The sequence below is a fragment of the Camellia sinensis genome, chromosome 2, assembly GCF_055761805.1.
Source record: "Camellia sinensis isolate YWXY chromosome 2, ASM5576180v1, whole genome shotgun sequence".
Lineage (NCBI taxonomy): Eukaryota > Viridiplantae > Streptophyta > Magnoliopsida > Ericales > Theaceae > Camellia > Camellia sinensis.
The window spans coordinates 223,439,166-223,453,912 of NC_138962.1; the positions used below are offsets into that span (position 1 = coordinate 223,439,166).

At 42.4% G+C, this 14,747-nt stretch overlaps 2 protein-coding genes across 6 annotated transcripts in view; one reads left to right on the forward strand and one right to left on the reverse strand.

The window, feature by feature from the left end:
* Window positions 1-1,175: 1,175 nt before the first annotated feature.
* Window positions 1,176-14,747, reverse strand: part of LOC114314482 (histone H3-like centromeric protein CENH3) — a 45,798-nt gene continuing 32,226 nt past the window's right edge. For all 5 annotated transcript variants that reach the window (XR_014362676.1, XM_082917152.1, XM_028260973.2 and 2 more), the window contains one exon: window positions 1,176-1,566. Coding sequence is in view for 4 of the 5 variants with exons in the window: in XM_028260970.2 (XP_028116771.2) it covers window positions 1,511-1,566 (56 nt within the window). In the remaining variant the exon portion in view is untranslated. The remainder of the gene's footprint in view (window positions 1,567-14,747) is intronic.
* Window positions 9,675-10,318, forward strand: LOC145820673 (putative 6-phosphogluconolactonase 4, chloroplastic). The gene has a single exon (XM_082917151.1). The coding sequence runs from the start codon at window positions 9,746-9,748 to the stop codon at window positions 10,301-10,303; it is 558 nt and encodes a 185-aa protein (XP_082773277.1). The 5' UTR covers window positions 9,675-9,745; the 3' UTR covers window positions 10,304-10,318.

Consider the following 14,747-nt stretch of genomic DNA (forward strand, 5'->3'; position numbering starts at 1 on the left):
TAAAAGTAAATAACGATTTCATTTATAATATATTTTTTATTATTTTTTTAATCAATTAAACATGAGATTGAATATTATGATAAAATGATTATTTTATTATATTTCATTCTACTGAATCAAACACTATCTTAAAATTAGTTCGGAAACAAATCAAAAAATAAAAATAAATCAAAAATCAAAAAATAACTACATACAAAAACTCAAACCCGTTTCTCTACTTTTCTTTTTATACATCCATTTGAAAAACAAATACTACAAAAATCAATTCTTAAAAGAGAACAGCTAGGGTTTCTCACTCCTTGCTGAATTTTGTCACAGCAAATTTGGGAAATTGCACACAAAATGATTATTTTATCATTCCACTCTGGTTTGGTGGGGCCTAATTACTCTATTTTTACTATAAAAAATGCTATGGATAAAAATTACATATTTACATTCATTATAATTATATAATTAAATTGTATTCATTTTTTATCTCATTTTCGTAGTTTGTGTTCTGCTCACTTGGTTTCTCAATTTCTTTTTATTATTTTTATTAAAAACATATACATACAAAAAAAAAAAAAAAGATAAATAAATAAACAAGAGGAAAAATAGTATCTATTACTATTTAGCATATATGGGATGTTTGGCATGAGTTCATTGGCCGGATTTTTAGTCGAGCATTGAAAAGCCCATTGAGCTAATCATGGGTCAGCCTACGCGCTCTACCTTCAGACCAAGCCCAACCCATATATATATTTTAAGACGGTCCAAAGCCCGATGCGTCAGGCCGGACTTGGACTGGCTGATGGGCCATGGGCTTTTTATTACGTTTATGTAAACTACTACAAATTGGGATATGCCCATTGCCCCGGCTATGTTGCTGGGATAACAGATGGCATATAACCTTTCAATTTCAAGCAAAGAAAATAGAAATTAAGGCCTTGTTTGGGATGTGCTAGAAAAGCACATTTTTTTTTTAATCTTTTTATCATATTTGAGTGACATCACCTTTTATATATATCACATCACCTCCCTACTATATTTCACATTTTTTTGTAAAAAATCAAAAAATATACTTATCTAAATCGTCTTTTAATAAAAATGGAAGTATAATTTCAAATTTGCAAATCACGAATCAATTCAAATACACAATCGTAAGATTCAGCATAAACTTTAAAAAAATTTAAAAATAAATAAAGAAAAAGAATTTGCATATATGAAGAGGGGAAAAAATGATCTTACATACCCCAACACCCCAATCAAACTGACAGATTATCTAAACAGTTTACAGTAAAAGCTTGTTTATCGTAGCACAACTGAGATCTATCTTCACCGGAGGATAAAATCAATGTATCAGATGATTCAAAGTTCATTACACAGCCTGTAAATTTTGGGGGGCAAGCTACAGCACAAGTAACTGAATCTAAATAGGGTTAGGGTTGTTAACTACTACTTCACAAGCCAATTACAATAGGAAAGGTATAGCAGATTCCATAATTGGTGAAATCACCACCGTCAGATGCTTTCACCAAGGTTGCCCTTTTCCTCCAAGCCGACGAGCCAGCTCCCAGTCTTTTTTCACTGAGAAAGGAAAGCAATCGAAAAAGGTTTTGAATAAAGTATACGAACTAGCAAGATTGAAAGGTCTAAACAGACTAAACATAGACATAGCATGTATAGCGTGACATCATTTCAAACGAATGCTTATGCTTGAGAACCCCCATTTCTATGCCATCCTCATCCTTATTCAGAAAACATACAAAGAAATGAAGAATATTAAACTTTTATTAAAATAGGCTAATAATAGAAAGAAAATAGTGACAGCCGGACTTTTGGAAATTGGAGATCAACTATTATACACAGTAACATTCATAACTTAGAGCTGTTAAATATGGTCATCAGATAACAAAAATGTTGAAGAAAAAGGACATTATCTAGGGTTGGTTCTAATTAGTCGAGGATGCTAGGAGTAAAATTGTGCAAAGTGGCAGCTCTAGTCCATTCTCATGCCTAGCAGGCCAAGCTTTAGCCATCACACCAATCAATGCCCCATCGGATAGCAAAAACTAGCAGAAAAAGATACTAGTAGTCTTCTTTGAATATAATGTTGATTTTTGAGTGTTATGGACAGTTGTTCCTTCTTGAACTCAATCATCCCTCCACGGAGAGAGAATTTCAACAGTCCTCCACCGGCATGTATAACCAGAGGGTGAATGAGAAGTCAAATCCAAAAAAGATAAACCGGCTAGAAAATATTCTTTAGAAGTTATACTCCCAACACAAGCATACCCACTGTGATGTATTTGCGAACTCACATGTTCAACTGGGAGACGCAGAAGAATGCTAGATGAGTGTTCCAACCTAATACATACATTAACAATTAATCCATATTTTTGTTTTACAGTTTCCTTTTGAGAACAATGGAAGATTGTTCAAATAAGCACTGCGAATATCTGCTCTTAATAGCCCATGTCCATGTCATCCCCATGCAGGGGAAATGGACAAAACATTGGGATTATCCATTGCAGTCACTATAAATGTACACTGCAATCTTGTAGACTTTTTTGAGATATCCACTCAAATTGCACATCGAATAGGGAATATCAAAGGCCATACTTTTTAAGAAAAGATTATGAGGTATCTGATAACAAACTTATCTGTCTTATTATTCAATGATCAATCAAACAAGTACAAATATATAATCTAATAGAGTCAAACCCTAACAACCTAAAGGATTATACCATCCTTAATGAAGAATATAAACTAAATAATTCACACCCCCCCTCAAACTAAGGATGCGAGCGCAGAAAGCATCGAAAGTTTGCCAAGAAGAAAACGAAAACGAGTAATAGTGTGAGTCTTCGTAAAAAAATCGGCCAACTAAAGAGAGGAGGGAACAAAAGTGAGTAATAGTGCTAGCCTGAAGATGCTGTCTGATAAAGTGACAATCTATTTCAACATGCTTGGTCCGCTCATGGGAGACTGAATTATGGGCAATTTGGACAGCACTCTGATTATCGCAATACAACGGAGTCGGATCAGAAAGAGAGACACCCATATCAGAAAGAAGCCACCAAAGCCAAACGATCTCAGAAGTAGCATGAGCCATGGCACGATACTGAGCCTCAGCAGTGGAACGAGCAACAACAGACTGTTTCTTACTCTTCCAAGATATGAGAGAATTGCCGAGGAAAACACAAAGACCAGAAGTGGATTTGCAATCAGAGATGTCACCTACCTAATCAGTGTCAGCATAGGCATGAAGAGTCAAGTCCGAAGAGGCAAATAATAGCAAACATTGCAGCAAAGTGCCACGAAGGTAGTGTAGAGTACGGAGCAAGGCAGCCCAGTGTGTGGAACGAGGAGTAGAAACAAACTGGCTAAGAATGTGCACAGCATAGGAGATATCTGAACCAGTAACGGTGAGATAAACAAGGCACCCAACCAACTCGCGGTACAAAGTGGGATCCTCAAGAGGAACGCTATTAGAAGTAGAAAACTTAGCATGCAACTCAAGAGGAGTGTCAACAATTTTGCCATTAGTGAGATTGGCACGAGAAAGAATATCATGGGCATACTTAGTCTGAGAGAGAAGATACCCAGTAGGAGAAGTAGTGTTAAAATGTATCAAAACCTACCACTACACCTACTCCACCCACTCCACCTACTACTCCACCTACTACATACCTACCTCCTCTAATCTTCTATATATAGGACTCATTGTAAACACAATACAAATCAATCAATAATACAATTCTCTATTTCTTTATACATCAATTATAACATGGTATCAGAGCAAGGTTAACAACCTAGTCATTCTGCTTCACCGGCGGGCGGCAGCCTCGCCTTGGCCGCCCGCCGGACCTCTACACATACCTTCCATCCGCTGCCACGAATCCCATAACTGAATCATCGGAACGATCGCCGTCGTCCACGGCTTCACCTGCGAGTCGAGCTGGCTCATTCAGCTCACCTCCGTCCTCTTCGCCAAGTCCGGCTTCGCCACTTGCGCCATCTTCTTCTTCCATGCACACAGCATGTTTGCCTGCCCTTTTGTTGATGTACTTGTTAAGTGTTAGGGGTAGTTTGGTCTTTATGTATTATTCTTATTAGTATAAGTAGTTGTGTGTAAGGGGGAAATCCTAAGTTTTTGAATCAATAATCTACAGAAGCTTTCTCTTGTTCTATTCCTTCTTCTTCTTCTTCTTCTTCTTCTTCTTCTCATCTATACATTTAACATGGTATCAGAGCACTATCTTCCTCCTTGAAGATTGTTCCTTAGAGCCCCATATTGTTCCTGGTACGTCTGTTACAGCCAGAAAAAAAAAAAAATTAAAATTAAAAAAAAAAAAAAAAAAAATTTTACAGTATGCTCGAAATTTAATGGGTAATCACCCTATAATCTCATTTTGATTGTTTGGTCATTATTGATTGAATTTTCTAATTTTTTTGATTTTTCGTCAAAATTGGGTGATTTTTCGAAAATCACTGTTTGACCCTCTTTTTTCTGGTTTTGTCCCTTCTTCTCCTATCCTTGGGAGCCGACTGGAACCCTAAGGGGGTTTGTTGTCCCTGGTTTGATGTATTTTGGCCCTATCTTGGATTTTTATCGCTGTTTAGATGCTCTGCTTCGGTTTTCTGACTTGTAGTTGATCTGGTTGCTCTGTTCTGGGCTTCTTTTGGACTGTTTTAGCCTTAAAAGGTGTTTGGTGTGCTGGTTGGGTGATTTGTGAACTTGTTTGATATCCGGCTTGTGTTTTTTGCACCCTCTTTTCTCATCTCATGGCTGACAGCTTGGGTCAGGACTCTTAAGGGCAAGGAGGAGAGTGGACTGAGTCGTGGTCTGACTCTTGGTGATAGTCCTTCTCTCCAGATTAGTCCGGTCAAACTTAATGGTCTTAATTACTTGATTTGGTCCCGCTCCTGTAGTCTTGCGATTGCCGCCCGGCGTTTGACTGGCTATATTACTGGTAGTAGTTCCCAGCCACCTACCGAGGATAGTACTTTATCTGCTCAATGGATTTCTGAGAATGCTTTAGTTATGACCTGGCTCATCAATTCTATGGAGCCTACCATTAGTCGGACTTTTCTCTTGATGGATACTGCTCACAAGATCTGGATAGCTGCCTCTCAAATGTATTCTCAACAAGGGAATGATGCACAGGCCTATGAATTGCGTAAGACGATTAGGGGTTTGGATCAGAAGGATCGCTCTCTGGCAGTCTACTATGCTGAGTTGAGTGGTTTGTGGCAAGAGCTAGATTTCTACCAGAGTTTCCAGCCAGTTTGCTCCAAGGATGCCACTATGTTTCAGCAGGCTGTGGAGAAGGAGCAGGTGTATGACTTTCTTGCTGGTCTGAATTTGGAGTATGATCAGATACGGGTTCAGGTGTTGGGTCGCTCTCCGTTTCCTACATTGCGTGAGGCTTATGCCCTGGTTCAGCAGGAGGAGAGTCGTCGCAGTGCTATGGTGCATGCTCCTGTTCTGGATCGGTCAACGATGGTTGTCGGCCCCAAGTCACGTGATACTCCACCTTTTCTGCCTCCAGGTGGTGGTAAGGGTCCATTGGTTGATCGGGACCGGTTGAAGTGTGAGTATTGTGGGAAAGATAGACATGATAAAGAACACTGTTGGAAGTTGCATGGCCGCCCTACTCGAGGCCGTGGTCGTGGTGGTGGTGTTCGTCCTCAAGCACATGTTTCTGAGACTACTGCTAGTGCCTCGAATGATGCTAGTTCTCTTTCCCCGGATGAGCTTCACACTCTCAGACGTTTGATGGCTCGACTTGATTCTTCATCTGCCTTAGCTCCTTCCTCTTCTGCCTCTTCCAACTTTGCTCACACAGGTATTTCTGCTAGTGCCCTCAGTGTTTCTTCGTCGTCTCCTTGGATCATTGATTCCGGTGCTACCGATCACATGACGGGTACTTCTAGTTTTTTCCATTCTTATTCACCTAGTTCTGGGCGAGATAAGGTTAGAGTGGCTGATGGCACTTTATCTTCTATCTCCGGCAAGGGTTCTGTTCGTTGCACCTCTTTACTTTCGCTTTCATCTGTTCTTCATGTTCCTAATTTTTCAACTAACTTACTTTCTGTTAGTAGCCTTACTACTGCTCTCAATTGCTCTGTAACCTTTTTTCCGACTCATTGTGTCTTTCAGGAACTGGCTACGGGGAAAATGATTGGCAGTGGTAGAGCACAAAGTGGTCTGTACTTTCTGGATGCCATGCCTGCCTCACCTTTGTCCTCTCAGGCTCTGCAATGCTCTTCTGGCTCCTCCCTTCGTCTCCTTCATCAGTGGCATCGCCGTTTGGGGCATCCTTCCTTTAGCATTTTAGAGAAACTTTTTCCTTTATTAGTTCGTGATTGTCCTAGGAATAACTTTGTTTGTGATGCTTGTGAGCTTGCTAAGCATAAACGTACTTGTTATCCTTCAATTAATAAAAGAAGTACTTTTCCTTTTATGCTTATTCATACCGATGTGTGGGGTCCTTCCCCTGTTGTTTCTACCTCTGGTTATCGATGGTTTGTCACATTCATTGATTGTTATTCCCGTGTGACTTGGCTTTATTTACTTCGCACAAAAAATGAAGTTTTCTCATGCTTCAAAAGTTTTCATAAAATGGTATCCAATCTCTTCAATGCTACTATCAAAATTCTTAGGAGTGACAATGGGACTGAGTATGTTGATGGCGCTTTCCGGGCATACCTCGACGACCATGGCATTCTTTATCAGACTAGTTGTGTTGGCACTCCTGAACAGAATGGAGTTGCTGAACGTAAGAATGGCCATCTACTTGAGGTTGCTCGCTCTCTCTTGTTTACCATGAACGTTCCTAAGTCCTTTTGGGGGGATGCGGTTCTTACCGCGGCTTATCTTATTAACCGTATGCCCTCTAGTGTCCTCCACTTCCAAATTCCTCTTGAGCTTCTTCCTGTGACGTATCCCACTTCTTCTCTTCCGCCTCGGGTTTTTGGTAGTGTCTGTTTTGTTCATCTTCACCCTCGGCCTCGTGGGAAGCTTGATCCTAAGGCTGTCCGGTGTGTCTTTCTTGGTTATTCTGCTACTCAGAAAGGCTACAAATGCTATGACCCTCACTCTCATAGGTTGTATGTTAGTATGGATGTCACCTTCCGTGAATCTGAGTCTTTTTTTCCTGGTCCTCCGCCATCTCCTCAGGGGGAGCGTGGTATCGATGAGATTGCGGATGAGACGGCATCATATCAGCATGAGTTGTCCTTTTTCCCTCCTCCTCAACGGGCTGTTATTTGTGGTGAGGGGGAGCCTAGGAGTTCTGTTGATGAGGAGTCGGATATCAGTGGTCGTTTGGACAGAGCTGATCTTAAGACTTATTCACGGCGTCAGAAAGAGCCGGCTTCTCTTGTGCCACCAAGTCAATCATCATCTCCTATGCCAGTTCCACACCCAGTTTCCACTAACTCTTCAGGTAATGATCCTCATCTCATTTCTTCACCTGTTGTTGATGGTCCTATTACGGATGATTTGAGTCTTCCTATTGCTCTCAGAAAGGGGGTTAGAGCTTGTACTCAACACCCTATTTCTAAATTTGTGTCATATGATTCGTTGTCTTCTACGTATCGTGCTTTTGTTTCGTCCCTTTCTTCTGTGTGTATTCCGCAGGGTTGGAAAGAAGCCATCAATGATCCTAAGTGGAAGGTAGCTATGGTAGAAGAGATGCAAGCTTTGAGTAAAAATAACACATGGGAGTTGGTGTCTCTTCCAAATGGGAAACACCCAGTCGGATGTAAGTGGGTGTTCACCATTAAGCACAATGCAGATGGGACGATTGAACGGTACAAAGCAAGACTAGTGGCCAAGGGATTTACCCAAACATATGGAATAGATTATCAAGAAACTTTTGCCCCGGTAGCAAAGATGAATTCCATTCGAACTATTCTGTCATGTGCGGCTAATTTGGGATGGTCTCTACAACAACTAGATGTGAAGAATGCTTTTCTTCATGGGGATTTGGAGGAGGAGGTATATATGGATGTACCTCCAGGATTCTCATCTCAGTCTACAGTTGGAAAGGTTTGTAGATTAAAGAAGGCTTTGTACGGTTTGAAACAATCTCCTAGAGCCTGGTTTGGTAGATTCCTCAAGGCAATGGTGGGATTTGGATATCAGCAAAGCAATGCGGATCACACCTTGTTTGTCAAACGCAATGTACATAAGGTAACAGTGCTTATTGTATACGTGGATGACATAGTTGTGACAGGTAATGATGAGGAGGAGGTGACCCATCTCAAGATGCAGTTAGCCAAGGAGTTTGAGATAAAAGAACTTGGTCCATTAAGATACTTCCTTGGGATTGAAGTTTCTAGATCTGACAAAGGCATCTTTATTTCTCAAAGGAAGTACATTCTAGATCTTCTTGAAGAAACGGGCATGTTGGGCTGCAGACCAACTGATTCACCAATTGAGACTAATCATCATCTTTGTAGTGGAATTGGTGAGCTTGTGGAGAAGGAAAGGTACCAAAGACTTGTGGGAAGACTGATATATCTCTCTCATACTCGTCCAGATATTGCCTATGCAGTTGGAATAGTGAGTCAGTTTATGCATGATCCTCGTGTACCTCATTTGGATGCAGTCTATCGCATTTTGAGGTACCTTAAATCTGCCCCTGGAAAAGGAATTTTGTTCTCTAATCATGGTCACTTGAGGTTGGAAGCATTCACAGATGCAGATTGGGCAAGCTCTATAGATGACCGACGCTCTACATCTGGTTATTGTGCTTTTGTAGGGGGAAATCTAGTTACATGGCGTAGTAAGAAGCAGGGGGTCGTTTCTAGATCTAGTGCTGAAGCTGAATACAGGGCTATGGCACATGGAACATGTGAACTAATGTGGCTTCAATCTTTGTTGAGTGATATAGGGCTTGATTGGAGTGGTCCCATGACTTTGTATTGCGACAACAAGGCTGCTATTAGTATTGCACACAATCCTGTTCAACATGACCGGACTAAGCATATTGAGATTGACAGACATTTCATTAAGGAGAAATTGAATAAGGGTGTGATATGTATGCCTTTTGTTAAGTCTGAAGATCAACTGGCGGATGTTTTTACTAAGGGTCTTAGTAGTAAAGTCTTTCACTCTATTTGTTGCAAGTTGGGCATGAGAAACATCTTTGCACCAACTTGAGGGGGAGTGTTAAGTGTTAGGGGTAGTTTGGTCTTTATGTATTATTCTTATTAGTATAAGTAGTTGTGTGTAAGGGGGAAACCCTAAGTTTTTGAATCAATAATCTACAGAAGCTTTCTCTTGTTCTATTCCTTCTTCTTCTTCTTCTTCTCATCTATACATTTAACAGTACTCGACCAGCTTATTCGGTTCAAACATTCCCTTCACAGTCACTTGGGAGTTATTCATATCTGTATCCACAGTCATCACACCCTGCATCTTGTGGATGCGGTACTTGATATCCTCTGAACAACCTTCACAGTGCATGTAAATCTTCAACACGACTTCAACTACCTTTGGCTGCACCTCTTGGCTGCACCTCCGGAGAGGATTACTTTCACCTTTCCAGTAATCAACTCGTCTAGCACTCTTGCTGCTAATCTGCGCACATCGGTCACGCGCCTCCCCTCCATCCACCGATCGCCGTCGTGCATTCCGGCGAGATCTCAACCATTCATCCCTAAACCTCTCGCTTGTTCGCTAATCAGACCGAGAAAAGTCTCAGGAATTGGAGCGAATCCGAAGAAATTCGATTGCAGAGCGAACTTTTCAATGGCTGAGAAACGCCAAGGGAAAGTAGATGTGTTCGATTCGGAGGAATCTCTGTCGATTTCTCTGGCCAAATACACCGCTGATCTATCGGAAAAGTTTGCGAAGGAGAGAGGTGCTTTCACCGTTGTTTTGTCTGGAGGTTCTCTGATCAAGTCGCTCAGGAAATTAGTCGAAGCTCCATATATTGATTCAGTGGATTGGTCGAAGTGGCACATCTTTTGGGTGGATGAGAGAGTGGTTCCTAAGGATCATGAAGATAGCAATTATAAGCTTGCCTACGATGGTTTTCTATCTAAGGTACCAATTACCACCGGTAATGTCTACGCCATCAATGATGCACTGTCAGCAGAGGCTGCAGCTGACGACTATGAGACCTGTCTCAAACATTTGGTTAAGATAAAGACGGTGGATTTATCCGAGGCTAGTGGGTTTCCAAAATTTGATCTCATGCTACTGGGTATGGGCCCAGATGGACACGTGGCTTCTCTATTCCCCGGACATCCTCTTGTCCATGAGAGCAAGCAGTGGGTGACCTCCATCAAAGACTCACCCATGTGACCCACGATGTTCAGATTCTCCAACCTATACTTTTTCTTTTCATTACACTCTTGTTCCCCACTTTCTTTATTATATATATATATATATATATATATATATCTCTTTTTATTATATTATATTAAAAAAAAAAAAAAATCATCATCTCTCCTCCGTTTGATTTCCAACTCCATTATTTTTATTTATTTTCTCCAAACCACTTTCCTTATTTCCTCCATCTTTCATTTTTGATTTCAAATATATTTTTATTATTTTTTCTTTCACATTATTTTTAATCTTTTTCCAATTCCATTCATACCATATTGTAGAAATTTAATGTATAAAGAGAAATAGAGAATTGTATTATTGATTGATTTATTGATATATTCTGTCTATTACAAATGGTTCCTTATATAGATGTAGGTGTAGGTGTAGTGGGTTAGGTTTAGTGGAGTAGGTGAGGTGGTAGTGGTGTAGTGGGTTAGGTTTAGTGGAGTAGGTGAGGTGGTAGTGGTGGTAGGTTTATTGATAAATTTTAACAGCCCCCCGCAAACTCAAGGAGGATAGAAACTAACCAACTTGAGTTTGGAGAGAGGAACAAAACAAGAAAATACATAAAAATAAAAGAGGATAGGAGACACTGTATGGTCGTGTCAGACCATTGGTGAAGACACTGGATGGTGGTGTCATAACGTTGTAGAGGACACTGGATGGCGGTGTCAGACTGATGTAGAAGACAGTTTATGGGGTCATGTCGGACCGTTGTAGAAGACAGTTTATGGGGTCATGTCGGACCGTTGTAGCAGACAATGTTGTGACAGAGGAGCTAACCGGTATTAATGTCGGGACAGTTTACAGAGTCTTGTCGGACCCATGAAGGAGCTAACCGGAATCAATGTCGGGACAGTTTACAGAGTCTTGTCGGACCCATAAAGGAGCTAACCGGAATCAATGTCGGGACAGTTTACAGAGTCTTGTCGGACCCCTAAAAAGGCGCACCCTCAAAAGGCGTGCCCAATCCATAAAAAGACGTGCCATCAAAAGTTGCGCCCTCAAAAGGCGCGCCCACTTCATCAAAAGTCGTGCCCGACAGAAAGCGTCGAGCCATCAAAAGGTGAGCCGGGGACGCGGCGAGGCACGTGAGCGACAGAGCGGCGTGTCGGCCACGTCGTCAGTGTCAATATAAACCAATGCGGAGGCGGAGGAAACCAAACCAGACTGAAACCTCTGAACTTGTCATTCTGAAACAATCTGTAAATACTCTGTATCCAACTCTTCTCGGAAACACTTAGCAACCCAAAAAACATGGCCTCTTCTTCCCGTTCAGCTACCCAGAACATGGCCTCATCTTCCCGTGGTCTGCTCACTCTCTTTCCCGACCTCAACGAGTCAACAGGAGAGATAACTGGTGCGGTGGCCCGTGAACTTCAACCAAACGCCTCTGGTTTTGCTCCGTTGAACTTTCCGATGCGGTCGGTGGAGCAAAAAATGGCAGTGCAAACTGACATTGAAACCAATCAGTATACTTTGAAGTCCTGTGTGGAGACGATGACGGCAGTCACAAACTTGTCGCACCGGTTGCAGAGTAGGACAAATGAGGTGCAGCATTTAAACGGCCAACTGGCTCTGCTCCAGCGCATGTATAAGGATGCGCGAGCAGAGATAAGTGTGATGAAGGCGGAAAACAAGGAGCTGAAGCGGAAGGCCACCGTGATGTTCCGATTTGGAGGGCCGCCATATGCTGCAGTGGAGGAGCAGGGAGTAGTGATCATGCCCAGTGGAGTGGGAAACACGGAGGCAACACCGGCAAGGGCCGCCCAGGACGGAGGCAAGAAGAAAAGACCGGCGGCAGAGTAGAGAAGAAAAAATCCCACCTGTGAATGTGGTTGTTGTTTGTATTTTTTTTTTTTTTTTTTTTGTAAAATTGTGATCGGGGTTGATCCCTGAGATGAATAAAATATGGTTTGGTGTGCAAAGCTAGATGGTATGAATGGAATTGGAAAAAGATTAAAAAGAATGTGAAAGAAAAAGATCATGCCATGTATTTTTTTTTTTGTTTTTCTTGTGTGTAAAAGTGTGATCGGATTTGATGGATAAGTTTGTGAAATTAAAACGAGTTAGGTTTTTTTTTTTTGTTGTTGTGTTTTGTTTTTTTTTTTTTTGTTTGTTTTTTGTTTTTTTTGGTTAAATCGTCCTTGTGCCGTGGGTAAGATATTATAATAAAATATATATATATATATATTAGTAGTGAGGGAATGATGAGGATAATGTGGTGTGGTGGGTGGAGGATGAATCATTTATTTTAAAAAGAGAGTTGATGGGAAGGAAAAGACAATGATTTTGACAAAAAAGAGAGAGTGGGAGTGGGGAACATGGACGGGAGGGTATGGGATAAAGAGTATAAAAAAGTAAAATAAATAAATAAAAGAAAAAGTGTGCTAATGGTGTGAAAGAGTGCTAGTGGTGGATTTGTGAAAAGTGACCTGCCTAATGAATGGTCTTTCTCTCTCTTCACATGGGCTGCCTCTCTCTTCACGGAACCAGATTCTCTCTATTAGCTGAGCATTGACATGGACAATTGCAGGCAATAGGTAGGCAAGTGTCTTTCCTGAACCTGTGTCAGCAAGTCCAACTAGATCACGGCCCTTTAAAGCCATTGGCCATCCTTGAGCTTGAATAGGTGTGGGTTCAGTAAAGCCAGCTTTTACAATTTCTTGAATGATGTATTCTGGAAACCCAACGTCCCTGAAAGCCTTGACAGGCTTGGGCACATCCCGGCCTTCAACGGTGATTTCCCTTCGATGCCGATACTCCTCAGCTTCACTCTCCGACATTGCTGCCACAGCAGGCGACTCTGTGTAAAAATTCTTCTCGAACGGAGTCAACCCATCCAAATCCAACTTGCGCGGTGACTCTGCCCCATCGTAATCCTTCTTGCTCGACGATGAACGAGCTCCACCGTAACTCGAAACACCACCAAACCCTGAATCAGTTCGGCGGTCGCGGTAGGAGCCGGGGTCGGCGGAGCGGCTGTCGTAGCGGCTCATGGATTGGGATTAAAGGGCGCGGAAGGCGGTGAAGGCGATGGGTGAGGTCGGTGTGACGGCCGGTGATCAGAGTGAAGGGACTGCAGCGACGGGTTAAGGTCAACAGTGGTGGTAGATGAAGACGACCGAGACGGTGGTGTAGGGGAGGACAACAGTGAGAGGAGGGGCAGTGGTGGTGGACTTGAATAAATATCAAGGTATGTGTAGAAAATTCTAGCGGATTAGGTTGAGGTCCGGCAGGCGGTCAAGGTGAGGTTGCCGCCCGCCGGTGAAGCGAAAATACTAGGTTCTAAACCAGCTCTGATACCATGTAGAAATTTAATGTATAAAGAGAAATAGAGAATTGTATTATTGATTGATTTATTGATATATTCTGTCTATTACAAATGGTTCCTTATATAGATGTAGGTGTAGGTGTAGTGGGTTAGGTTTAGTGGAGTAGGTGAGGTGGTAGTGGTGTAGTGGGTTAGGTTTAGTGGAGTATAGCTTTGCACACCAAAGCAAATTTTATTCATCTCAGGGATCCACCCCGATCACAATTTTACACACACACACACAAAAAAAAAAAAAAAAAAAAACAGCTTTGTTTTCTTTTCTGCAGCTGGCCACCAACCGACCTCACTTCTTCGCCTATTCCGCCGGTCTCTTCTTCTTGCCTCTGTCCTGGGCGGCCCTTGCCGGTGCTGCCTCCGTGTTTCCCACGCCACCGAGCACGTTCACTCCCTCCTGCTCTTCCACTACAGCATATGGCGGACCTCCAAATCGGAACATCACGGTGGCCTTCCGCTTCAGCTCCTTGTTTTCCGCTTTCAGCACACTTATCTCTGCTCGTGCATCCTTATACATGCGTTGGAGCAGAGCCAGTTGGGCGTTTAACTGCTACACCTCATTTGTCCTACTCTGCAGCCGGTGCGACAAGTTTGTGACCGCAGCCATGGTTTCAACACATGACTTCAATGTATACTGATTCGCCTCAATATCTGATTGCGCTGCCATTCTTTGCTCCACAGACCGCATAGGAAAGGTCAACGGAGCAAACTCAGGGGCGCTTGGTTGAGGTTCACGGGCAACCGCACCAGTTACCTCTCTTGTGGACTCATTGAGGTCGGGAAAGAGAGTGAGCAGACTACGGGACGAAGAGGCCATGTTATGGGTTGCTGAGTGTGTCAAAGAAGGGTTGGTTACAGAGTGTTTACAGAATGCAAATGTTCAGCGGTTTCAGACTGGTTTGCACAGCCTCCGCCTCAACCTTGGTTAAATAGCCAAGGCAGACACGCGTATCGCGCGCCACTTGACGCCAGACGACAAAACGGGCGCGCAAGCCAATGTGGTGACGCACCTTGCCATCATGTCCGGCACATCTTTTTATGACTTGGGCTCGCCTTTTGATGCACGCCTTTTTATGGATTGGGCACGCCTTT

Coding starts and splice junctions, on each gene's coding strand:
- LOC145820673 (XM_082917151.1), top strand. CDS start 9,746: ATGGCTGAGAAACGCCAAGGGAAAGTAGATGTGTTCGATTCGGAGGAA.